We start from the raw sequence: 26,856 nt of genomic DNA, 5'->3' as shown, positions 1-26,856 counted from the left end.
CCCTGGAACCACTGCCTGTCGTTGGCACCCCCTTTGAAAGGGTGGGCATCGACATTGTCGGGCCATTGGATCCACCAACGTCTGCCGGTCACAGGTTTATCCTGGTTCTGGTGGATCATGCCACACGGTACCCAGAGGCTATCCCTCTGAGGACCATTACTGCACCTGCAGTGGCACGGGCCCTTATGGGAATTTTCACCCGGATGGGATTCCCCAAGGAAGTTGTGTCGGACAGAGGTACCAACTTCAAGTCTGCATATATGCGGGCTATGTGTAAAGAGTGTGGAGTCACTTACCGGTTCTCCACCCCTTATCACCCCCAGACTAATGGTCTGGTGGAAAGGTTTAACAAAACCTTAAAGGGCATGATCAGGAGTCTGCCCGAGAGCCTGCGGAGGAAATGGGACGTCCTCCTACCTTGTTTGCTGTTTTCCTACAGGGAGGTACCACAGAAGGGAGTGGGCTTCAGCCCCTTCGAGCTGTTGTACGGGCACCCTGTGCGGGGACCCCTCAGCCTGGTGAAGGATGGATGGGAAAAGACTCCCAGAAAACTTCCCCCGGATGTGGTGAGCTACATGCTGGCCTTTCGTAGCCAAATGGCTAGGTTGTGGAAGCAAGCTTCTGAAAACCTAGAAGCCAGCCAGATGGTCATGAAGGAATGGTATGACCGGAACGCTCACCCGGTGGAGCTGGAGCCTGGCCAGAAGGTGTGGGTGATGGAACCTGGAGAGCTTAGCGCCCTCCAAGAACGCTGGTCAGGCCCCTTTGAGGTGGTTGAGAAGAAGGGCAAAGTCAGCTACGTGGTAGACCTTAAGACCCCCAGGCAGCCCCATCGGGTGCTCCATGTCAACCGCCTCAAGCCTCACCAAGAGAGACCCGAGGTCACTTTAATGATGGTAACTGATGGGTCAGAGGAAGAAGAAAGTGAACCTCTTCCTGATCTTTTTGCGTCCCAAGAGAAGGATGGGTCGGCGGAGGGAGTGATCCTATCACCATCCCTAACTCCTGAACAGCGGAGAGACTGTCGCTGCGTTTTGGAGCAGTTTGCTTCCCTGTTCTCCCTTATCCCGGGAAGGACTCATCTGTGTACCCATGACGTGGACACAGGGGACAGCCCACCTGTGAAGTCCAAGTCCTACCGACTGTCGGATAAGGTGAAGGCTAGCATCCATGGAGAAGTTACCAAGATGCTAGAGCTAGGAGTGATTGAGCCTTCAAGTAGTCCCTGGTCCAGTCCGGTGGTACTGGTACCCAAAGCTGCCCCACCGGGCACTACCCCAGAACTCCGGTTCTGTGTGGATTACAGGGGACTGAATTCGGTGACAAAGACAGATGCTCATCCCATCCCAAGGGCGGATGAGCTCATTGACCGGTTGGGAGCTGCCCAATATCTCAGTACCTTTGACCTTACATCCGGGTACTGGCAGATTTCCCTGACGGATGGAGCCAAGGAAAGGTCAGCCTTCTCCACACCTGAGGGTCACTACCAGTTCTGTGTGATGCCCTTTGGGCTCAAGAACGCCCCTGCTACGTTTCAGCAGTTGGTGAACCAGGTCCTCTCTGGGATGGAAGCCTTTTCAGTTGCGTACCTGGATGACATCGCTGTCTTCAGCCGCAGCTGGGAGGACCATTTGTGTCACCTTCAGGCTGTACTTCAGGCTTTGCAGCAGGCAGGTCTGACGATCAAAGCCAGTAAGTGCCAGATCGGGCAGGGGTCGGTAGTGTACCTCGGTCACTTGGTGGGTCGGGGCCAGGTGCAACCCCTCCAGGCCAAGATCGAAACCATCATGGCCTGGGAACCCCCCAAGACTCAGACAGAGGTCCGGGCCTTCTTGGGCCTCACGGGCTACTACCGACGCTTCGTCAAGGGGTACGGTACTATCGTGGCCCCCTTGACTGAGCTCACTTCTAAAAAGCACCCTCGGTGGGTAATCTGGACCGAGGGATGTCAACAAACCTTTGACACCTTGAAAAAGGCCATGTGTGCGGCACCTGTTCTCAGGGCCCCTGACTTCGCCAAGGAGTTCATCGTCCAGACAGATGCGTCGGAGCACGGTATCGGGGCAGTGCTGTCGCAACTCAATGACGAGGGTCTAGACCAACCGGTGGTTTTCCTGTCTAGGAGACTACTCCCCCGGGAACAGAGGTGGAGTGCAATTGAGAGGGAGGCTTTTGCGGTGGTGTGGGCTCTGAAGAAGCTGCGGCCATACCTGTTTGGCTCGCACTTCCTGGTTCAGACCGACCACCGGCCCCTCAGGTGGCTGATGCAAATGAGGGGCGAGAATCCCAAGCTATTGAGGTGGGCCATCTCCCTACAGGGAATGGACTTTAGGGTGGAACATCGCCCAGGAGTGGACCACGCCAATGCTGACGGTCTATCCAGGTATTTCCGCCTTAGTGAAGAGGACTCCCAAGGGGTTGGGTAGCTCTCCCCACTTTCAGCTGGGGGGGACGCGTGTTAGACCTGTCAGCCCTTTGGCAGTTCCCTCCTCATTTTATTATTTTTGTCCTTTCCCCCTTCTCATTTTTTCTGTCTACCAAACTTTTTGGGTGCTGATGTAGAGGTTCTGGGCGCCTCGTCCTCACTACCTGAGGGAGAGGCGCAAGGTGCTCCACTGAGGAAACTAGATGAGGGAGGTGAGATACACAAAATGGTGGCTCCAACTGTCACCTCAGCACCTGGACCCTGACTGCCATGAGAGGTTCCGGAACCTTCTGGGCCCCTCTGGCAAGTCAGGCCCAAGGTGATAAATAGAGGTGACAGGAGGGCGGCCATTTTAGAGTAGAGCTGAGTGGCCGGTTAACCAGGAGTAAGGCACCTGAGTGGGGAGGTGGCTGCACTGGTCAGGGATTGACAGGTCTTAGGGTCTGCACGGGTTCCCCTCGCCAGCGACACCACCCCCAACCTGATGACCAGTCCCTGAGTGCCGCCAGTGACTTGAGACCGGAGTATTTAGTGAGACCCCGAGGAGGAGTGTACCCCCTGACCTCTGAGTTCGGAGGGAGGGCCATTGTTGGGGCCTAGCGACTGATAGCTCCGCTGTCGCCTGCGATTGCCATCTGTACTGATTCTGAGAAAGATGTGTGCGCCCATGCCCTGAGGGTCCTGTCAGTTCAGTCCTTGTGCCGTGAGAGGATCGGCACCGTGTAAACTCAATCGCCCTTCCTCCCCGAGTGCCGCCTTCAAGTTGTAGCTGTCTTCCCTAATGCCCGGACACAGCGTTACCTGAGGAATTAGGCTGTCGCTGCTGACAGCAAGTCGCCTGGGGAGAGGGAGCAGCCCCGGGCGTGTGGCGAAGTGAGAGCAGCACAGCTGCGTTGCTGTGGAAACCCGCATCAGGAAGTGCAAGCGGGGCAGCCGTGAAGTCGCTGCCCAAGTCACATGAGCCGGGGCTGGATTGCCGCCCCCTGGCTGTGCAGGAGCGGAGGCTGCACCTCCATCGGACGCGCTGTTCCGGGACTGGAGCCACAGGAGTGGTGGGCCGACCGACAACGACGCCTCCTAGTCAGGTGACCGGTGGGGAGGAGGAAGTTCTGCCAACAAGTTAGGGGGAGTGCCCTCTGACGGCGACGGACGGAGGTTCCCATCGGAATAGGAAAGAGCCTGGGGGAGGGAAGATCCTGAGGGGAGGTGGCCCCGTGGAAGGGAATCTTGCATCCTGACTGCTGGGAGAGAATTCCTCCACCGCTTAAAGGCTCCGTGACACCAACGAAGGGGAATATCGCGCAATCTCGTGAGCTGCTAGAGGAGAACATCAGACGGACCGTAAGAGGGGGAAAATAGCGTGGGAGAAGGGAGAGTGTTTGTGCGCTGGGGAACTTTCCAAAGACTTTAAGAAAGGGAAGACCTTCCACGACTGTTATAATTATTGGCAGTATTGCGCCCCCACGTGAGTGACTCGAGTGAGGTGAAGGGTGGAACACATATTGGGGCGGATGGTGGTGGTGCCAGCCCCAGTAACCAAAAGCACTGAGGTTTCAAAGGTCATTGGGATGGTGTAGATTCAGTGTGCAAACCATCCCTAATAGCTACCTGGATGGAAGTAACCCCTAGATTGTCAACGGTACTACCCCTGTCCTGATAAGTGATATATATCCAGGGCAGCCAGTTAACCCCCCTTTTGTTAGTTTAAGGATTACCCTGAGAGTAAATCGGGGATTGGTTACTGGGCAGGGTTACTAGGGGGTTAGACGTCCTTCCAGAGGCCAGGTGCTATGCATAGCCCACACGGAGAGTGTTAACGATGTGCCAAGTCTGAAGTAATACTCCCTGTACAATGTTGACATGTAATACTTGGAAATGCTATTCTGAAATGTAACGGAGTGTTTAGCTGTAAAAACACATTGGATGAAAAGTTTATTCTGTATTGTAAGGACTGGTTATGCCTCAAGATAAAGAGGAACGTTCATATGAAAATGTAATGAAATGTTCAGATTGTAAGGTCTAATTGAAACACGATTCAAATAAGAACGAAATGAGATAAAGTCTTATAGTAAACCTTACATTTAATCGGTGTAGTGTCCTTTTTGAGTGGTGCTGCGCAAGATTGCGAGCTGGGTAGGATGCACGCATGAGAGACCCAGTGGAGATGTAAGCCTGTTGACCTGAGCCAAGCTACCCCTAGGACGTAGGTCCAACAGTGTTCTATTAGGGCGATAGATTACCTCAGTACACACCCAGCCCTCCGAGCCCGAGTTTAGTGTGGCCCCAAACGTTTGCCATCCACAAAATACTTTTGACACATGGCATTTTGGGTCAGTTTGCAGTAAGGCAAACAGGAAGTGCTGCAAAAAGGGGGTAGAGTTACTTCTGGGAATTTTTGCCCATTGGTTATAGAGGAGCCATGAGTCACCCCACCCACTAGCTGGTGCAAGGCATACATGTGGCACGTCTAAGCACCCTCTTCAGAACAATTTCTGGACCTGTAGAAGATCAGAAGAGTACTGGATCTACTGTCTGGGACGTACAAAGGAGCCAAGAAGCACTGGACCTGCTCCCTTTAGTACCCAGGACAAAGAAGTGCATCCCAAGGGTTAGTTGGCTGATGTCCTTTGTGGCTGTAGGAAGACAATAGGCTGCAAGAGGCCTTTTTCTGGAAGAACACATTTGACCAATGGCTGCTGGACCTGGACAGGACCATGCTGTTGGCATCTATCTGACACCTTGTGGGTCGCTAAATGCCTCCCCTGAGGTTCTAGGGGCGGAGGGCATTAGAAGTGTATTCCTATGGTTGATTGAGACTTAACAGAGTAAGGGGCTCATTAGGATATCGGTCGGAAAGCCTCCGACCATAGGTCGGAAGCTTTCAGACCGACATCCATAGTTTAAAGTCTGACCACCTAATTACAATGTAGGCGGTTGGAGTTTAAACCGGGTGGGCATTCCGGCTAACTTCCGATGGGCTCAAGGAGCCCGTAAGCCAGTCAGAAACCACCACATAATCCCTTACAAGTCATCCTGACATAGTAATTAGGGCTTAAGTCAGAAAGTAAAGTATTTGACCAAAATGAACCTGATTGGTGTATCTGACCCTCCCTCCATCATGATCAGCCTGAAATTGCACCTAGATCTGGGTATATGCAACCATGGAGTTTCATTGGCGCCTAGCACTTATTGGGATCGTGTGTTTCCCCATATTGGATTTTTGTCCGTTTAGTGTCATTTTGTTTATTGAATTTTACTTTATTTTTCAACTTCAGGTGGGGATCTTTTTTGTTTGGCATTTTGACTTTATCACTGTTTTGGTACTGCATAAATAATTTTGTCATTGCCCTAAGTTTAGCCTGTCTGCTCTGTGCCATAGCTACCAGTGGGATGAGCTAAGGTTAATTTAATGACTTGAAAGGTAAACCCTGACAAGGGCTGTGATTATTCCTTGAAATGGGCAGTCGTCCACTTCAAATAATAGTTCAATTTCTTACAGGCAGGTACTTTATTGTTTGATTATTCACCATGCCTAGATAGTTGAACTGTTTTACTCTATAGATTTTAATATTTTGTATTCTTCATGCGTAGGTGACCTTTTAGTTTGGGAATATCATGCTTTTAGTTTTGTGTGTTTTATTTTAAGGTAGTCGTCATTGTTATATTCACCTCAGTTAGTTAACAGTCTCAGTACCCCAGTAGCTGTGATGACTGGAAACACTGGGTCGTCTGCATAGGTTAGGCTTGAAATGGATCACAAGCCTAATTTTGGTGAAAATTGTTTTTTCTCAAATATTTTGGTAAGTCAGATAGCTATAGACAATAATGCAGAGGTATGACAATGCACACCTGCTTTGGTGTGTCAGATGTTGGACTCTTTGTTGACTTACTGAAATTAGATGATAATTCACCCCTGTCCAAGTTTGAATGTGAATCATACTACTAGATTCAGTAAAGGACTGTCAATGTCCCAGTCAGGGCCGGCTCTAGGGCGGTACGACCGGTGCCACCGCACCGGGTGTTGACTCTTCGGGGGGCGCCTGTTTGGAAGTAGTTTTGTAGTGGAAGTTTTAACTCATTTTATGGTAGCGCAGAGGGTTAATATGCCTGCTGCAAAAGAATGTGTACCATGCAGATCACAAAGTGCATATAGTTTAAATAGGTCAGTGCTTTTGTCAGAGAGATCCTTTTGTTACTAGCAGTATAGATGTTAAAATCCTACCATGGAACAGGGAGCTAATAACTGTCATCAAGGAAGCCCTTGCAAACTGCAAGGCATAGATTAGAGCGTTATGATTTTTTCCTCTGTCTTTCATTATTCTAATGTTTCAAAAAGGGTTCATTTTATTAAAAAATAAATCCATATTATTTAATGTTACCCCCAACCATGGGGTTATGTTTTCAATTCTGAGTCAGTGGTTCTCCAGACCAAGCACTCTTAAACTATACTGTCTACCAGTATGGATGACATGTGACTCACCCTGTAGTCCTGTCTGATTTAACATTTCCTATACACTGATTTAAACACATATGATTGATTGTCTCTGTGTAATGTGTGTGTGATGTAAAGTGCTCCGACACCCCACACTGGTATAGGTGGGCTATATAGCTAAATACATCTGAGAGAGAGTGGTTATGAAGACTTGAGGAGGCACTGTTAAAGGGTGGCAGTGAGTAAGTCCGTGGGGGGTGCCAACAAACAGTGTCGCACAGGGCGCCACCAGCGCTAAAGCCAGCCCTGGTCACAGTTCTATAGTTTGGTCTACTATCTCAATCTATCTACCTGGTCAAATGCTGTGCTATATTCCAAAATACATCCAAATGTGTTGTCTTTAGAGATGGACAAGCCTTTATTGCCCAATGAAGCTGAAGTAAATATGTCCACTAAATCTCTTTGTGTTACTGTAGTTGTGAAACTTAATATAAAAACACATCAGTGCCATGGGAAAAGGGGGCCAATTCCAGCTTGCTCTCTCAAGACTTTACTTTTGCATCTTTACTCACAAGCATTCCTAAACTGCTCCCTGCTCCTCACAAAGCAACTTTGCATCCCGCAGCAAGCTGACCACTGGAACCTGAAAGATTGACCACATCTCACCAGTCTTTCTCGCTCTGAGTTGGCTACAAATATAATCACAGATAAGTACATCAATTCAATTTTATTATGATTTGGAGCTCCAATGAGTTCCAAATAAAAATGTACACAGAAAACTCCAATATACCAAATCATCCAAAACTTAATAACAATATAAAAAAAACTCACAAATTACAGATTTCATAAAACCGTACCAAATTCATAGTTACATACAGGGAGGCAACAGTGCAGGATTTCAGATACAAATCCGATTTCATGATCCTTTAAAATACAAAACTAACTAGGTCGGTGCAAATCAAGTTGTACCATTAAATTCTTTGACAATTTCAACTGTGTAATGCAAAGATCCTAAAGTGCTATTTATAATATAAAATGAATTTTACCCAACAGGGATTATTTAACAAAAGGACCTAAAAGTTGCAGATTTCGTTGTACAGTACACAATACATAGCAGCATAAGAGATATCGAAAGTGTGAGTGCTCGAGTATGATAACAATTTCACAAATCCTTTAAAAGATTCGGATTATAAAGAAAAAAAACATTTTGCACTAAATGGACCTTATGCAGATTATGTACAAGAAGCCTAACAAATACGTATTTCATTATGCAATATTTCGCACTAAATGGACCTTATGCAGATTACGTACAAGAGGCCTAACAAATACATATTTCATTATGCGATACGGAATTCATAGCAGCATACAAGATTTCGTTGTACAGTATACAATACATAGCAGCATAAGAAAAATCAAAAGTGCAAGTGCTTGAGTATGATAACAATTTTCCAAATCCTTTAAAAGATTCTAATTATGGTGAAAAATTAATTTTGCGCTAAGTGGACCTTATGCAGATTACATAAAAAAGCCTAACAAATACGTATTTCATTGTATGGGACAGAATTCATAGCAGCATACAAGGTGTTGAAAAGACAAGACCGCGGCTACGGTACCAATTGCACCAATCCTTTAGGGTACCATCCTAATTTGGTCAATGCAAATCATATCATGCCATTGAATACCCTAACAACTTCAACTGTATGATAAAAAAGACTCTAAGATTTTGCTTCTAATATGCATTGGGTTTACCCAGAGGGTGCCCTATTTAGCCTGCTACAGCTAAACACAGCACAGTAATCCTCAAAAACATATTTAAAAATTGTTTAAACAAGCAGAACATTTTGAAGCATACTGGTTCGAGACGGGGGTGGGCAAGAAACAATTCCGGGCCTCCTCAGATGTAGCAATGTTATATTTTAGATACAGTGGTCTCAAAAAGTGACGTTGTGTGGGTTGTAATAGGGGACAGACAAAACATGATTTAGATCCTGCACCCAGTTTCTGCATAGATGATAAAGTCTGTCCTGCCTTGGTAGATCCTCCCACGCTCCTGTTATGATTCGTAAAGGAAGCGAGTTCAACCTTAACAACAAGATGGTTCTGCGCACTCCATGGGGAAGATTCCATACAATGTAAGGTTGAGTCTGTTTATAAATACTGCTCCCCACTATTATAGTATGACTGGAGTGCACTGAGCACAATGCAGTATCTCTTTTATAGGAGACCTCATAAATTATTTTTTCATTCGAATTTTCAGAATTTGTTTAGGAAGAGAGCCCATGCCACTATGCTCTATTTCAAATAAATTTGCAGCTTTCCCAGAGTTCCTGAAGAGAACTATGAGAAAGACAAAAGGGAGGGGTTTGGAGCGGAGGTGGGGAGGGGAGGGGAAGGGAAGACGGGGATTTGCCTCCCCTTCAGGGAGGCAAATATTTTCTCACACAATGCTACCCTTAGAGGGTTCTCAACACTATTCAGTAGTGCATTGCTCCATCTTAAGCACGCAGCCATGGCGAAAACATAGGTCGAAAGTTGCCAGGGTTTGAGCCAATCGCCACTATGGAGGCTGCGCGGTTCAGATTACTCATTCGGCGCTAGATGTGCCCTTCTACTTAATCGAAATAATTCCACTGCTGTTCATCTACTGATTCACAAGCATAACTTAGAACAGGTGGGATCTTAATTTTGTAAACTGATAAGACTTGTGCATAGTGTCCTTGCCCACAACATTTTTAAAGTCTGACGATTGCGAAGGCCTGGGATATTGCCTTACTTCTGCACTGGTCAATGTGGTCACTGCTAGAGCAATTGCTTGCAAAGATTCTTCCTAAATACGAGTATAACTTCACTACGGCAAGTTTGCCCTTCCCCAAAAACCAATGCATATTTTTCCTAACCCCGCATCCCTGATATCTGCAAACCATAATTTTACTTTATTAGATATTTATTTTTAGAAAGAGATCATCTGAATAGTGCGCCAACTCATTAAGTCGCCTTTGTAGTCCAATTGGAGTTAGGTCTAACAGGATGGTATCACCTGCATAAAGCAGGCAGCTAAGTTTAATTGTTCCTAGTTTCATGGAATCCTTTTACAGAGCTGCAACCTACTCGGCAAATCATTAATATAAAGCAAGAAAAGAAAAGGATCCAATAGGCACCCCTGCTTCAGCCCATGATGAATCTCTGACCGACAATCTACAGACTAGCATTCATCACACACAAAGCTGTGTTTCTGGAACCACCACGTACCCTGCATAAATACTAAGATTCAGGTGTTCAACACTTTCTTTGGAGCAAAGGCAGTCTACTCCCTGAAATACAAAGATTATATAAGGAAAATACCCATAAATGATCCTTCGCAGAAAACGTTGCGAGGTTGTGGTACTCCATTTCACTGGTCATTAGGTCAGTTCCTCCGTATGACATTAACAAATGTTTTTAACTACTTTTTGAACAACAATGTCAATTGCAAGAAGGGTTTTCCCACATTGAAAATCTGAAACAAACTCTGTGGAAGAAAATACTCCGACTTTATAACACAGCTCCTAGCCCTTTTACGGAGATCACCTTTTTATGACTGCTCATAAATATAGAACATATATGTTTAAAAACCTCTTTTATTGCACACTGTAACATACATCCCACCAATACATATATCTTCTACACTCTTCACCTTTGACATGTTACTTCTCATTATAGATCTTTTTGTTGTTTAAACATTTTATGCTCCAGATGTGTCAAATCATTCATGCATTATTACAATTTCTCTCTATATCTACCCACATTCATTTAAGTGGTTACCATTTCCAATATTTAGCAATAGGATCACAGCATCAATCACTTCCTATGTATCAATCTCATAATAGTAGCTCCACCCGGCCTTCAGATCTTCTGATGTTTTTTGGCACAGCCCCATGCTTTATATTGGTTCCTCTGATTTCGAGCAGTAAGCCCTTCTGCACCATTCTCCATGTGTTGGGGCCTTCTATCTCTGAGCTATGTCCCTTTTGGCTACCAAAAGCCCCACACCAGTCAACGGGCGGGCACTTACTGACCCCTCCCAGTCGTCCGTTATACCTATTGGGCCACTTTAGGATCAGAATTGACCGGTTTTCCCCAGTATGTTCCCAAGGGTTTGGTGAATTCACTTCCGGTACTGTGAGCAATGACTGGGCAGTCCAAATAGTTTTCAGGAAGTTGCCGTTCGCAAATTTGCAACGCAAACAACAGGGATTAGGCCTTACCCATCTCCCGCAGCTTGGCTAGGTGGAAGAGGATTCAGTGAAAATATTTAAATTGTATCAGCCGGGGGCGTGCAGCTATGGCCGGGGTACGAGAAGCAATCTTTGCTCCTGTCCTTTCTCCCTCGTCCAATTTGCTAATGCCACACACTCCCATTTTCCAAGTAATTTACCTAGAGCCTAGGTGTATTAAGTATCTGTTATCCATTTATCCTTTAAATTCCTTTCCTTCCCAGCCATCCCATTGTTACTTTAGCCTCCAAGACGCTAGTCTCTGGCACGTTTGTCAACGTTCCTTTTTATGCCTCTTAAGCATGACGGATTTGCAAATAACAAAAAACTGGATTTTGCATAATTGTTGAACATTTGTATGTGGCTGGAAGCCGAGATGCCACCTAGCTTAGAAATACTATGAGGTTCTAGGCTTGGAATCCGTCATCCTTTGGACCTTTGGACCTCTGTACCTCGAGCTATCCAGGAGCCATGCCATAACGGGTCTCTTTAATCAGTGTTGTCTGTCACCTAATGTGTTGCAGGGCGTCATGTACGCACATCAGCGGTGTTGTTGTCAGGGGTGGAGGAGTGGGGGGTGTTATTTTTCATCCGCCCAGTATTCAGTGCAGTTCCAAGAGATCTAATTTAATTCTAACTGCAGGGTCATTTCTGTCGCTGAAAAGCCAGCTTCTAGTGGAATTAAAATGTTATTTTATTCTCTCCAGTTACCCTAAATTGTTCAAAACGTGCACAAACCAGTTGTTCTGTAAAGTGCTCAGTCACCCTGCGGGTCATGAGCGTGCTATGAAACTAAAATAAATAAATACATTCGTAGGAGAAGCCGTTTGAGGTGAGGCGAGCCGGCAGGCTCACAGAGGTGGGACTACTGGCCCCTCAAGCGAGCCAGTTATGCTGCTGCTTAAAGAGGTTCACTGTCGTAAAGACAAGAAATCCCATAAATCTGGTTGAAGAGGGAGTAAAAAGTACCCACACGAAAGTCGCTATGAGTATCCCAAATGTTATTTTCTTACGTCACTGTAAAATGTTATTATTTTTGCCACTTGCGTTTGATTTTTAAACTGTATTGCATGATTCACCCTGGCCCTCATCACCTCAGAATGGATCGGCCTGCCTGGGGCTCTGTCATGTATCCAGATATTGGGCCAGATTCACAAAAGAAGGAGTACAGCTGCACCCATAGATTTACGTCTACGTGGGAGTGCAGATCTACTGCCTTTTCATATTCACCATTCTCGATAGAAACTAAAGGAATGTCAGGTGACTTTCCCACCAGCTCCTATTCCCGCTTTTCTGAGTTCTTCATAGCAGAGAAGTCCACAGTGGGTGACCGTAGCCTTGGGCCACCAATTTCCCACCCCTTGAGGGGTTTTAAGAGTGCAGATTTAAATCCACATGTGTAAAACCACTTTCACCCACCAGGAATCTCTTTGAGGATTGCTGCCAGGGTAAAAAAAAGTAAATTAGGTTTTATATGTGTTCATGTGACCAAATGTACCTTTGTGAATTGGGCCATGGACTCTAGAGCTATATTTCTGAGTGGGTGAATGTGCCAGTTCACACGGTAAATAGTTGCTAAGTTGTCTCTAGGCGATGCCAATCATCAGGCATGCCTGTAGTTCCATAAACACCAGTAAGTACCCAGATTCCATGTGTCCAAGGGGTATGAACAATTATTACAAATTCCTAATTGTACTTACTTATCACTTCATTTCTCATACTGTCATTTAGGAAACTTTTGACAATGAAACACGAACTATTACAATTTGTATCGGTATTGCTCAACATTCATGTTGTCATTGTTAACCATAGTCCTCTTTTTCCAGTTAGTGTCTCCTCTGGCAAGCCTTGTATCAATTTTTTGGACAATCCAGAGGAATGGGATACCCGGAGTACCATGAGCAGCATTTTGCTGACAATTCAGGTACGGCTGCAGAAAGATAGTAATATAAAGTATATTATATAACAATAAATATATTTTTGACAATACCATTTCATCATTTACGGATTAAAAACGTTTTCAAGAGTTAATGAAAATAGCCAAAATCATACCTAAGGAAATAAAGTCCAGAAGCAGTGGGTTTACTTAACGCTAATGTGAATGCATTCGAAACGCCTGTGTGGCTTCAGTGGAATACAGACCAGTTTATTATGGTAAAAATGTTGTGCTTCTGTCAATCATGCCAATGAATATTACACATATCAAAGCTCAGTTTCTCTTTGTTTTTTACATGTTTACATTTAAGGCATGATTTAAAGAGAGATGCAGGCATCGAGTTAACTGGAAAACCTGCGAGGACATAACTGGCGTTGGCAACCATTAGCAAAGCCAAGAGTTCTAACTTGCAGTTTGAGTTACAACAAAGCAGACCTGTTGGCTTTTCCAGTAGTTGTCATCAGTGAGTCAAGGGGCCTACAAACGTGCTGAACAGCAGCAGCGGCCCCGCCGCAGGGAGACAGAGAATCTCTAGGCATGCTGAAGGTTAGCTCGAGGTGGCCATCTTGGAATGGTGGCTTTAGGCAGTGGTCCAGGGGCAGGATGAAGGGAGACCCTAGGCATGCTCAAAAGCAGCAGCATAGCAGTAGCATAGCAAGAAAACCACTGGATGTGCTGAAAAGCACAGTAGGGGAGGGAGCTGCTGGGCGCACTGAATGGTAAATGGCCATCTGAAGTATAGCAAGAGTGGTTATTCTGAGTGGCCATCTGGGGAATCACCCCATCGTCATTTAAAAGGCACTTGGTGACCATTTTGGGGTGAAACTGGTCCTCGAGAGCTCAGAAAAAAAATGCAGTAAGATATAAAAGAAAATATTTTTGTGTGTTGCATGCATGTGTGAGATATATATTTCAGTGTTTGATGATTTAGTGTACTTTGAAGACGGGAAAAGTTATTTCATTATGTTGTACAAGACCTATTTTTTTTTTTAATTCTTTTTAAAATAAATTGGTATTTAATGTTACTGTACTTTTATTTTAATTAGCTTTACATTTTGTATCTTTTCAGTGTATTAGACCCTCATAATTTTAATTTATATTTAAATACACACACATATATATATATTCTAATTTGTTTTTGATTGTACCAAATTTTTCTCTTTTTCTCTTTTGCATATTTGTTTTATTCTTTTATGGTCCTAGTGACCGAAATAAAGCTGATAAATGAATGAAATGAAATATATATTCATGTATAAATGTTGCAGATTAATAAGAGCTCTTCTTAGGGTTCTATTTTCTTCAGTACCTTGTAGTCTTTGGACATGAAATAAATATATTCATAATTTTGCTTAGTACAACCACTCATCCGCCAGAGCTCAGCAAAACTGTACAGGGAGATTAATTGTATTGTATTGTGTTGCCATTGTATAGTGCTTACCTACCCCTAGCGAGGCCCAATGTGCTAATAAATATATCAGTTGCATGTCTATGTTCTGAACAAGTAGAATTCCTGGCGGTGCTATGGCAAAGTAGCACAATAGAAAAGTACCGGTAATTTTAGGACATGTATGTCTGGTAAATGTGTCTGTTACAATATTTTGTATGTCTTGGCAGGCTGGTACTGGCAACCCAAAGCTATGTAAAGTAGCAGGTCTCTCTCCTGCCAAGTCTCCTAAAAGGTCCAGTCCTCTGTGATCAGCTAAGCCTCTTGGACTCAGGACTCTAACTGTGTTTGTGTCCCTGAAGCAGGAAAACATGAGGCCAACTACTTTATTTTTGGAAAGCGCTTCCAGCTCCTGATGCCACCTGGAGTTAGGAGTCGTTGAATCCTTGTAGGAGTCCTCTTCCAGCAGGATTTTTCTTCCAGCTTGGCCTTCTTCAGATAATCCTACCAGGCCCAAGAATGTTCTAAGAAAGTGGTGATGGAGGTGCCAGATTTACCCTGTGCACTAGCCAGCGATTGCAGAAATTCTACCACTGAATCTTATCTCCTCACGGTCCCCCACATCCTTATCCAGCACTTCCTCGTTTCCCTATTGTAAAATGACCCGGGAGCCCCTGTTTCAGGGGGCCCTGGTTAATTTACCTGGGTAATTTACTGCCATCATACAGGCTGTCTTCAGCTCTTAAGCCACTTCCCTATTTAGATGAGCTCTCCTCCCAGTTGAGAGAGGCAAAACTGGTTGTCCCTCCATCTATGATTGGATCATGACTATCTGGGAGAGTCCTAGAGATGAACAGAAGCCCTCCTTGACAACTCTAAGTCAATTTGTCCTTTGTTATGCAGCCTTTTCCTCTCCACTGTCACATCGCTAATCCCCGCATGGTGGTCTGCAGTTAATATCAGCCCTCCATGGACTCCGAAGCAGGCCATTTTTCACTTAGCTAAAGGTGTTAACTCTACCAAACAAGGATGTGTATTCAAGCTCTGATGGCCTGGAAGCATTTTTGTTGCCTTTTTCTAAGGGAGCTAAAGATTTAAGATTTTTTTCTGCTGACCAACGCACATAAGGCTCTACACAGCCAGGGAACCGCCTACATTAACCACCGCCTGAACCTCCACCAACCATCCAGAAGACTACGCTCCACTTCACTTGCCCATACTCTCAGCATTTACCGAAACAGATGTGGTCGGTGCTCCCTCTCCCACATTGCGGCAAAGACCTGGAACAGCCTCTCCACGCACCTCCAGACCATCACCTCACTTCTGGAATTACAAATGGCCCTCAAGACCAGGCTGTTCAAATAAGCCTCCTGGGCCTGCAAGCGCCTGGATACTCTATCGGGTGATTAGCCGCGCTTTATAAATCCTGATTGATTGACTGAATCCGATCTAAGCTTGATTAGGGAATAGTCTACAAGGCCTACACAGTGGCTTTTATATTACTGTGAGGGCACACTAACCCCAAGATGTGGTATACTATGTTTTTATATATTAGCACCTTACCCTTTGGGCTTAAAAGGCACACATTAGGGTCTGATTTCTGAAAATAAAATGAATAAGCTTTTCGTACATAGCAAGGATATTTTTTTTCCTGCCATGTTTCATTGCAGTGCATTTACATTGCAGCCCATCAGAGCACGGTGCTGCTCCCGGCATACATATATTTTTGTCATACATGTGGATGGTGCAACTACACACTGTCTAAGTTGCCAAGTTCTTGGGGCTGGAAGGTCATATTCTACCCACATTTGGATGACTTCAGTTCTAAGTGATACCTCAGCATCCATTCGGTCAATGGCACGGAGACAGTTTGGGATGTCTAGGTCCATCAGATTTTAAAGATTAAAGTGGTGAAATCATTGAGTATTAAGGTATGTTAACTGGGGCTGTCATATGTTACTGGATCTGTTAGATAAGGAGTTCAGTCAGCAATGGTTTCTCTGATGCCAAGTTCCTCTATTGTCAGTAGGATAAAGTGGTGCTTGGCTCGGTCAGACATGGTGGATGGGTCAAGTAGTAGAAATGCAGTAGCTGCACTTCTAGCTACTGTTGTCTTCAGACCTTCCCACGTCCAAATCGGACTGTAGTCAATGCAATTTCCAGGGTGCAACCTTTGTTTGTTTGTCCGAAAGTAGATTATTTTCTTCCAGGAAATTTCAAACATGAATAAATGCTGCTCTTTTGATCGGTTTTCCTAAGGCGGTGCGATTTCTAGTCAGTCTATAGCTGCCAGGGTTTTTGCATTTAGAGTTGTCGTCTTCATGAATGGTCATATGTAGCAGATCTTGAGGTCCGATTGTTAGGTGCTTCTTAGTAGGCAGTTGCTGAGGATGGTTTTTGCAGGTTGTTGACAATCAATATTATAAAAATGCTCTTGAAAGTTTTTGCAGGCAAGGTTGCTAGCTGATGACATCATTAAATTGTTAGACTGAGAGCTAATTGACACCAGGCTTCAATGTCTGCCGGCCATCTAATCTTCTTATTCTTGATCTGGATGACCAAGTGTGTCATTCCCGTGGTATTGTTCCATTATGTTTGCTTTCTATGCAAGTTCAACTGTGTGTGTATTTTGCAGGTAGTTTGAGGGTGTGGGATCTTTGCAAATGTGCAAAGATGTGGAAGTCTGTGAGGTACCTATGGAATTCCTTTGGCAAGAATTTTGTGTGTGAGTTCCGTTTAGGAGTGATGTGTCTTTGTTTTCCCGATGGATGATTTGCGGATGATGTTGTGTAGTTGGAGACATGATTTGCTACGTTGATTATCACATTTCTTCCATTGCTGTTGGAAGAACAGTGATTTCTGTATTAAATATCATTATCTCTTTAAGCCAGCTGGTCTTCGGTCAATAGTTTGTTGCCAGCTAGCCTTCAGTCAATAGTTTGTTGCATGGGTGTTTTAAGAGACATAACTCTGTAGACGCTTCATGAGAGCTATTATGGAGCTAATTAACCCCTGTTATTTGATCCGGCTGTGAGATAATCAAGAGAAGATAGTTAAATTCCGAGAGGTCATGTTTGCTCTCTGTTGGTGGGTGACCTTATTTCAACACAGAATGAAATGTTTGAGATGGTTTAAAGTGATTACCTTGATGGCATGTACTCAATGCTCTTTTTCGGTAGCAGCCTGTGCATCCAGAAAATGAGTAAGAGAAGGTAGGTGCATGTGACCAGTGTATTATAGGCTGTCATGATGAAGTCTTGAATGCTGATGTTTTGTATAGAGAATATATATACATACATCCATATGTATTTAGTGTTTGTATAGCACAAACCTGACCAAAAGACAGTGAAGCACATTACAGGGTTAGAGGCAGGAGGCAGCAAACAATTTGCTGGAGGTTAAGCTAGGTTCTGATAGTGGAGGATAGAGAGTTTAGTGGAACATTTACTTCATTGTGATGCAGTGTTGTTTAAAGAGATGTGTTTTATGTCACTTTAGGTATGTTGATTCATTGACAATGACTCCAGTCTTCCTTAGGAGGTTTTGTGTGAGGTTTCTGAAACCGGGTGACATTTTTGCAGCACTGGTGAAAGACCTTCTCATAAAAAGATTTTTAGTGACTGCAGTCGGTCCAGTTTAAAGTAAGAGAGCAAACAAAGAATATTTCGTCTGTGATTGTTGAACAATCATTTATAAGGAGCCAACTCTGCTGAATGAGGATGTATGGGTTGGGAGTGGTAAAGGGAGTGTGTATTAGTGGGTTTGAGGTGGGAAAGGTTTAGGGCCCTGATTAATGTCTTTAAATGCAATTAGTATCACTCCCTGACACAATGCTAATATCGGCTTTATTGATGAGCCTGATTCTTTTCAGTCTGCAGCTTACAATTGCTGTTAAACAAAATTCCCTTTTTTTCCAGCCTGAGTTAACATATATCCTGTGTTTCTCACGCAAGGTTCACTTCATCTCTTCCTTTCATTGTACTTCCAGTCGTCTCTGCCATCATTAATTTTATCCCCCTATGTTCTTAACAATCTTTAGATCGGACTGATGCTGATCTAGGTGTGAGACCCCCTCAGTATGTGTGTCTACTTTATCATATTAGGAATATAATGGTTCCATATATATGTATACTTTTTAGTTTCTAGAATTTTTCAGTCAATGTCTTTATGAGACCCAGGAGCTCTGACCAATGTAATGTATCTGCAAAATAATTAGCTACTAATCTGTATTTATTTGGGATGAGTTATCTTGTTTTTTCTTGGCTGTAAACCTTTGGGTAAACAAAAGTTGAACTCCTTGTTTAATTGTGTGAGAAATGTGGCTGTTGGTTGACTAGGGTGAGAGCCCTGGTAAAGCTACATATACTTTTGACCACATTGAACTATGCAAGGTTAAATTTTCCAGTCATGGCTCATACACTCCTTTTAATCCTGACCCTCGGATGTTCCATTAAAATGTACTTTTAACATACCAGGGAGTTAGTCTTAACTTCACTTTCACTACCTACACACACTCCCTCCACACCCGGCTCATCTGAAGGTTTTAGCATACCTCTTTTGTAAACCACAATCAAAACATCCCTGCGCTCCTCCCTCACAGTGAGGGGGTCGTAGCCTGCACCGCGACCAGGTTCGCAGTGCGAGGAGGTTCCCGATGATGAAGCATGCCACCCACGGGTGGGTGAGGGAATTCATCCTATAAAAGGGATTCCCCTACACTGTTATTTGTTTTGACCCAGGGTGGCCGGTTTGTGCTGCAACCGTTTAATTAGATAGTACCCTGCCCTATGGGCTACCTAGGGCCTACCTTGGGGTGACTTATATGTAATAAAAAAGGAGGTTAAGGCTCAGCAAGGCTGTTTAAATGCCAAATCGACATGACAGTTTAAAACTGCACTCAGGCTCCAGTGGCAGGCCTGAGTCATGTTTTAGGGTGGTTAGCACAATAAGTGCTGCAGGATCTATGACTGGGGGTGAGGGTCTGAAAGGTTTCAGTGCTCTGTCCATCATCTCCTTGTGTTTGCTTTGTTCACCCTAAGTTGGCAGGGTATGCCCAGGTGTGTGTCCCTTGCTCACTTTGCCACTGGATTCAAGCTAGCCTGGCTGCACATGGCAAATGCATCTTTGCAGCCTGAACTCTGAGGACAACCATGGTTTTTAATATTCTTTAATAAGAGAGTATAATGCATGGCACAAGTTTCAATCTTATACCATGATGCCTGTAGTTTATTTGATCAGGCCCCTGAAGGTGCCAACCCAGAAACAGGCCTAGTTTAAAGGACATAAACATTTGTTTATGAGGAATACATTTTGATCAACTGCCATTTCCTTTTGAATAGCACAGCTGTAAAACACCTTCCAGAGGTTTCCTCATGTTGATTTCGTCTGCAATAAAACTGTTGTTTCACGGTACCTCGTATTCTTTATTTAAACTGTGCCAAGGTACTGAACTGAGCTTCCCATTTCTCATGTACATCAGTCCAGTAGCATGCATCCTTGCTAAGTCCAAAATCAATGGTCATTTTGTATAAGTAGTTATTCATTATACATCAAAGATAGTTGGTGATAGCCTTTTCTAATTTTATCACCTCAAATGATGCAGGTTTGGATACTTTCAGACGTGTTGATATGCACCAGTATCTTGAGAGTAATAATCTAGAGTGTTTTAGGAAGCTCTGCAGGTCAGCATCCCCGAACCAATGGATATTGTTCCATCGCAATCATGAATCTGTGAAATTCACTAACTGACTGGTCAGCCCTTATCAGTTGAATTGTACAAAGGAAATTGGAAAGTCGTGAAGTCTATAACTAAAATACCTGATACATTTAGTAAAATGGTTCAGTGTGTTAACACGGCGTTTACAAACTTGATTTTTGTAGTATGTTTAGTAGAACTACGGAAGTACTACTCATGTACTACAAAATGCTTTTCATACACCTATGTGCAGATTTGCCCACACACACATTTTCCTTTTCGAATAGGCCCCTTAATGTTGACATCTGCTCTTATATGGAAATCACACATTTGATTCAACTAAGATCAGAGGATAATGATTTAAACCATCCTAGGGATGAACTTAAAATCCTCATTTCGGACACCGAACAGTTATGGTGGACTTTCTGACCATATATTTCATAGGCCAGACACAGATCACCAAGCAGTAGAACTGCTGAAGTGTTCTTGTCTTTAAATTTGCGAAGGGCAGTTAATCTTGAGCTCAGCTTATTTGTATGCAGTATGCTTATTCCCAGCCCCTTACCAGAGATTCTGCTAAGACTGTTTCTAATGATTTTATTATTCAAAACGATGGATTTAGGCCCAGATCTCTGCACTGGGGTGAATGTATGACATTGTTCTGCATTCTGTCCATCAATAGTTCTTTTTGCATTTGTCACCCCGAGTGGGACGGGTATGCTCAGACGTGAATCCCGTGCTCTCCATGCCACTGGAATCAAGCTATCCTGGCTGAAGAGGGGTGAAACCCCGAAACCGGTCCTAGGATGCTTGGTTCCAGTCCAGGGAGGACCTGGCCTGGCAGTTCGGGCTGGACTGTTCCCATAGAGCACAGGGTCAAGACTGATTTGCATATGGCTGGGTCTAAACTGGAATGGCATGGTGAGTAAAAAAACGATGGATTTAGGCCCAGATCTCTGTACTGGGGTGAATGTATGACATTGTTCTGCATTCTGTCCATCAATAGTTCTTTTTGCATTATTCATTTCCTGCCAGCATTCTTCACAAACTATTAAACTACTGCAGATTCGCTCCACTGTACAGTGCATGCCAGTTTCCTTCTTCACTGGAGATCAAGACTTTGAATATGCTGGACAGTTTATTCAGGTTATGGTTCTATTCCTAAAGGAATTGTTCATTCCAAACACATCACCACTAGGTGACATGTACACTGTTAAAGCAAACTGTCCGTTTCCAAGACACGCTAAGGGCACACTGTGTAAGAGAGAAGGTAAACGGGAGCAAAATGGTTGCACAGCTACATGAAGATTGTTTGCGTTATTTGTTTGCCACTGGCTAGTCCTGACTTTCAAGAAGGTGAAGCATCTCTCAGGAATCTCCCTCTTTGCTAGCATCTTCCCAATAACTTACTTCTCAGTATTTTCATTTGATATATGGAAGGGGAAATGTGGAGCAGCACAATGTCTGCTTACCGCCCAAAAATCTACATGTTCCGGTACAAACGGTGTTGTTTTCCCTTGTTAAATTCTAGCAGGTTTGACCTGGCATAATTTACTAAAGTGTGAGGTACTGTGCGGTAAATACCACCCAACTCGGAATTTGACCCCTGCACCAACTGAGATTTGGAAGGCTCCGACCAACTCCGAATCTGGGCCTAAATGCGGCGGGTGGGACACCTGCCACTTTTTGGCGGACGTACCGCACCCCCCAAACTCTAAATCAAGCCCTCGGTCTCTTTCTAGTGGGCTAATGGGGCTGAGTTAGTGCATTTCCTGTTTAACTTGCAGAAGGGAGCAAGACAAACCTCGGAGGCAGAGCCCAGCAGGAGGGTTTGGGTTGCTTCCAAGAACAAAGGCGTGAGCCAAGTCAGCTAACCACTTATTCATTAAACCATACAACACAAGCATTGGAACAAAACATAGCAGGAGTTCGACAATAAATCAAGGATGCACGAGTCCGACCATCAACCTCATCGCCTCCCTCGTTATGGAATAATGTGGCCCAGCTCCCACTGCGCAAGAGGCCAATTCCGCCATTTTGCTCGAGCCCCCTGTATCTTGCTTACCCCTATCAGCTCTTCATGCTTCTAAGTAATCACTAACCACATGCTCCCAAGTTATTTAACATAGACCTACGGACACTTTCATTTAACAGAATTGGTTGAATATGAATATATCACACCTATGCATGCTTCACACACCTCATATATGAAATGAAAGCTAACTTGTTTCACATTTGTCTCCTTCGTTTCTTTAACTTTCACTCCGTCTTCGTGTTCTTTTCTTTCCCTCTGTGTGTAGTTGCTGCTGTTGTCAGTAGTCTGCTACCTTCAGAGTACATTGCATTACGTAGCAGTTTGTGTTTCTTGGACTGGAATTGGCCACTGGTGGGAAGGCGGTTAGAGTTTCTCGCAGTATTGCATTCAAAACAGAAGCGCTCAGCTTCCTCCTACTACCGAGGTCTGGCAATTCACGGGCACCTGATACTGCCATTGCTTATCTGGACTGACGAAAGTGGCTTTTTATTTGTGATGATAATATATATATTTTTTTTTCTCACCCAATATTGCTGCTTTTTTCCGCATTAGCCTCTGTCACTTCATTTTCTTCCTTACCAGTAGGTAAAACAATGCATCCCTGCACTTCCTAAAACCTCGGGATTTTAAGATCAGTTTACTAAATAGTTTAAAATATTGTCTAAAATTCATACAAAAGAACAAAGAGAAATAAAATGTAAATACATTTTTATAAAGCATGCGTATGCCCGTGGGCATCATGGCGCTGCCAATTTAACCAGAAGGGGAAGAGAGAGAGAGAAGAAATAGAAAACCGACCTAAAGAATAAAAAGCCAAGTCTTAAGGTTTTTCCTAAAGGATGATAGAGCGGTGCATTTCTTCAGTTGTAACGGCAGGGAGTTCCACTGTTGAGCAGAGCCATAGACAAAACTTCTTCCACGCCAATGGGCTCTCTTGAGTTTTGGAATGGCGAAATTGAGACATGAGGAGGATTGCAGGGACCTAGATGGGACATACCAGAAAAACCTTTTCTTTAGATAATCCAGGCCTATGCCCTGCAGGGCTTTAAAAGCGAGACACAAGGCCTTAAATTCAATGAGTTTGTGAACCGGGAGCCAATGAAGTTGTACAGGAGCCCGAGAGGCAGATTTATGCTTAGGGGTCCCCATCAGCATACCTGCCGCAGCATTCTGTAAGACTTGTAATTTATTAAGAAGCCTCTTCTGCATATTGATGTAGAGGGCATTACACTAGTCCAACTTTGAAAGAACGAGGGCGGTAACCACTAGTTTTCTTAGAACAAGTGGAATAAAGGGGAGGACCTTTCTTAAGGTCTGTAAAGTAAAGAAAGAGGAGTAGGTCACTGTGATTATCTGTTTGTCAAACAACAGTTTGTTGTCAAACACAATTTCTAGGTTTTTAACTTTAGGGACAGGGACCGGCAAGTCTCCTAATTCTAACGGCCACCAGTCTGGAGACCAGAAGTAAGTACGATTGCCTAATAGGAAAACTTACATTTTGCCGGAATTCAATTTTAGGCAGTTCTTTGACATCCGGTGGCTGATCTGCTGCATACAGCTGTGGAAGTTCGCAGCTGTGACCTCATGGTTTCGGGACAACAGAGGCCACAATCTTGGTGTCGTCTACATAACTTACCACAGAAAACCTTTTTTTTTTTTTTTTAGATTAGCTAAGGGCGTGACATACAGATTGAAAAGAGTTTGGCTCAATGACAAGCCCTGAGCTACCCCACAAGTAAGAGAAAAGGAACTGGAGGTGTACTCATCCATAGAAACAGATTGCTCTCTCGTATAGAAAGGATTTGTGCAGAGCAAGAGCAGAACCTCTAATGCCCAATAATTGAGACGGTCAATCAATACCCCATGATTGACCGTATCAAACGCGAGCGAGAGGTCTATCAAAATCAATGCCGCACTACTGCCCCTGTCCAAAATAGCTCTCAGTTCCTCTGAGAACACTATCATAGCAGATTCAGTACTGTTTTGATCCAGGAAACCAAATTGTGTATAACCTAGAAGTTGTTTTGTTTCAAGAAAGAGAATAATTACTTTGTTAATTGCCTTCTCCACAATCTTTGCATGGGAAGGGAATGAGAGAGATGAGCCTGTAATTATTTGGGTCCAAAGAACTACGATTCATTTTTTTAACAGAGGTAGGATAGAGGCTACTTTCCCGACTTTTGGAGAGGAACCTTGACTAAACATTTTATTAAAGATGTTAGTTTAATGAGAGGCTATTGTCTTGGGGATCAACTGCAAGATCTTGGGAGTACAGGGGCCCAAAGGTTAGCCGGATCTGATAGATAATAGTAAATCCTGAACTTGATCTGCAGTTAAGGTGGAAAAAGAAGAAAGAGCTATTGAGCCAGGACAAGAGGGTATCTCTGCGTGACGTGGGGAACCCACAGTGCAGAAACTTACTACATTAACATTCATAGATTTCGAAGAACCTTACGCCAAATTAGTAGTAAAGATATTATAAAAATCGACCACCTTTGCCTGAAAGACAGACACAATACTGTCACATAACAATTGACTGCTGGGGGCGCTTGACACTCGGTGCCCTGGTACTGCGGGAGGAGCTGTTCGTGGAGTCTTCTTTGATCTCAAGGGGGTGAGAGGCCGCGGAACGGACTACGGCTCCCAAGAGCCTTTGCATACCTCCCTGACTGCCCGCACCTGAGCCGCGGACCGCCTCCACGCTCCAAACCTTGATAACTGCTCGCGGAACCCGCTGGCGCGGGTCCCGCTTCGCTGCTGGGGGCGCTTGACACTCGGTGCCCTGGTACTGCGGGAGGAGCTGTTCGTGGAGTCTTCTTTGATCTCAAGGGGGTGAGAGGCCGCGGAACGGACTACGGCTCCCAAGAGCCTTTGCATACCTCCCTGACTGCCCGCACCTGAGCCGCGGACCGCCTCCACGCTCCAAACCTTGATAACTGCTCGCAGAACCCGCTGGCACGGGTCCCGCTTCGCTGCTGGGGGCGCTTGACACTCGGTGCCCTGGTACTGCGGGAGGAGCTGTTCGTGGAGTCTTCTTTGATCTCAAGGGGGTGAGAGGCCGCGGAACGGACTACGGCTCCCAAGAGCCTTTGCATACCTCCCTGACTGCCCGCACCTGAGCCGCGGACCGCCTCCACGCCCATTGGCCCTCGTTTCACTTATATATCGTTGAGTGTTGCAGCGCGGGACGCGCCGCGGGACGCCCAGGACGAAGCCCGGACAAAGGGCGGACAGTCTGAGACAGTCCGGGACAGGAGGGGGTAGGAGGGGGCTGTTGTTTGGGTTATCGAACTCTGTGTTACTGTATTTATTTCTCTGTGGGTGGTCTGGCTTGACTACTGGTGTGTATTAACAAATTAATTAATTAAGGTGCCTGGAGGCCGTACGTGCTATTCCATCTGGGATAGATTGGTATATAGTTCCCTGTTTGCAATAGCAAAACCTGTAGCGGGGTGTGGGTCCCGGCCGTAGTTAGTATGCCTAAGGCTAAGCCAGTAGTTTCGGCCACAACCATGGACAACTACTTGGTTAAGATGGTCGATAAAATTAACCAAGAAAGAAGGAGATCTTTAGGCCGTCCGGGGTCGCAAAGTTCTATGTCCCCCCTGCCTAACTCTCCGGCATTCGAGCCTCCTTCTGATCGGGATCCTAATACATCTCTGTTACCCGCTGAATGCATAAACGAGGGAACTTCAACGGACACCATAAGTTTGGAAAGTGGTATCCCTGAGTCCACAAACGACCCCGAATCAGGCAAAGCAATTATCCTTGATACATCAACCCCTAGTCAGCCTGTACCTAGAAGCCAAAGATTAACACGCACTTGCAGGAACACTAGCAAAACCACCCAGCCTAAGCGTGGAGGGAATCGCTATGTTAAAAAAAACGATCCCGCCCCGCTGAAAAAGTTACCACCCCAATCTGTGCCAATGGAGGGAGCAAAGGTCATCCTTGACAAAGAGCAGCTGGATTTTATAATTAATGCTATAGATGCCAAGTTTGACATATTGTTTAAACCTTTACTGACCAAACTTACTACTATCACTGATGAAGTAGTCAGATTGGGAGGCATTCTGGACTCTCTCACCAAGGTTAGACCTGCTACGAACACTACCGCTAGTATCGTGGTGCCTGATAAGATATCTTTAACCCCCACTATTACAGTCTCATCGATTGTTGGGAGTGGAAGTCACGATTGTAGACCAGGGAATGTCACTGGAAAGTTTCCTGTAGTTCCCAAACCTTCATCTCAGCCGCAGGACCCCACCAAGCCATCCTTTAGTTTAGTACCAGGGGAACCGATGGGTCATACCGCAAATATTCTCAGTTGTAGTAATCCTCAACCGGACTTGCCACCTACGTGTGCTCCTTTTGTAGCTGTCCTGACGAATGTCCCTCCTGTTAAGAGGCATGGTGGCAATCCTGCAAACGGTGAATCTCACTCGTCATTAAAGAATAAGACTGTGGACTGGCTCCACCGACAGTGTGATTTCCCTGTAGCCCTATCCAGGGATATACTAAGTACCAGGAGAACCTATTGGGTTGGCAAATCACGCAAGACCTGTGAAGGTGACTGTATAGTCATTAATTTTCGCAACCCCCAGCTTGCCTCTACAGTTTTGATTAAAGCCGCATCTCTCCCTGTGAGTGATCAAGGCATTTCTTTGCGGCCCCTTGGGTACTTCTATAGAGACTA

General features: G+C 44.8%; 1 protein-coding gene across 5 annotated transcripts in view; it reads left to right on the top strand.

Annotated features, from left to right (window-relative positions):
• UBE2U (ubiquitin conjugating enzyme E2 U) overlaps nucleotides 1-26,856 on the top strand; it is a 376,214-nt gene that overhangs the window by 156,964 nt on the left and 192,394 nt on the right. For all 5 annotated transcript variants that reach the window (XM_085602383.1, XM_085602382.1, XM_085602384.1 and 2 more), the window contains one exon: nucleotides 12,937-13,034. In XM_085602383.1, coding sequence (XP_085458509.1) covers nucleotides 12,937-13,034 — 98 coding nt within the window. The remainder of the gene's footprint in view (nucleotides 1-12,936; nucleotides 13,035-26,856) is intronic.

This window comes from Triturus cristatus, chromosome 4_2 (assembly GCF_964204655.1).
Source record: "Triturus cristatus chromosome 4_2, aTriCri1.1, whole genome shotgun sequence".
NCBI lineage: Eukaryota > Metazoa > Chordata > Amphibia > Caudata > Salamandridae > Triturus > Triturus cristatus.
The sequence above is the reverse complement of the archived record's forward strand: the minus strand, read 5'-3'. Positions and strand labels throughout refer to the sequence as shown.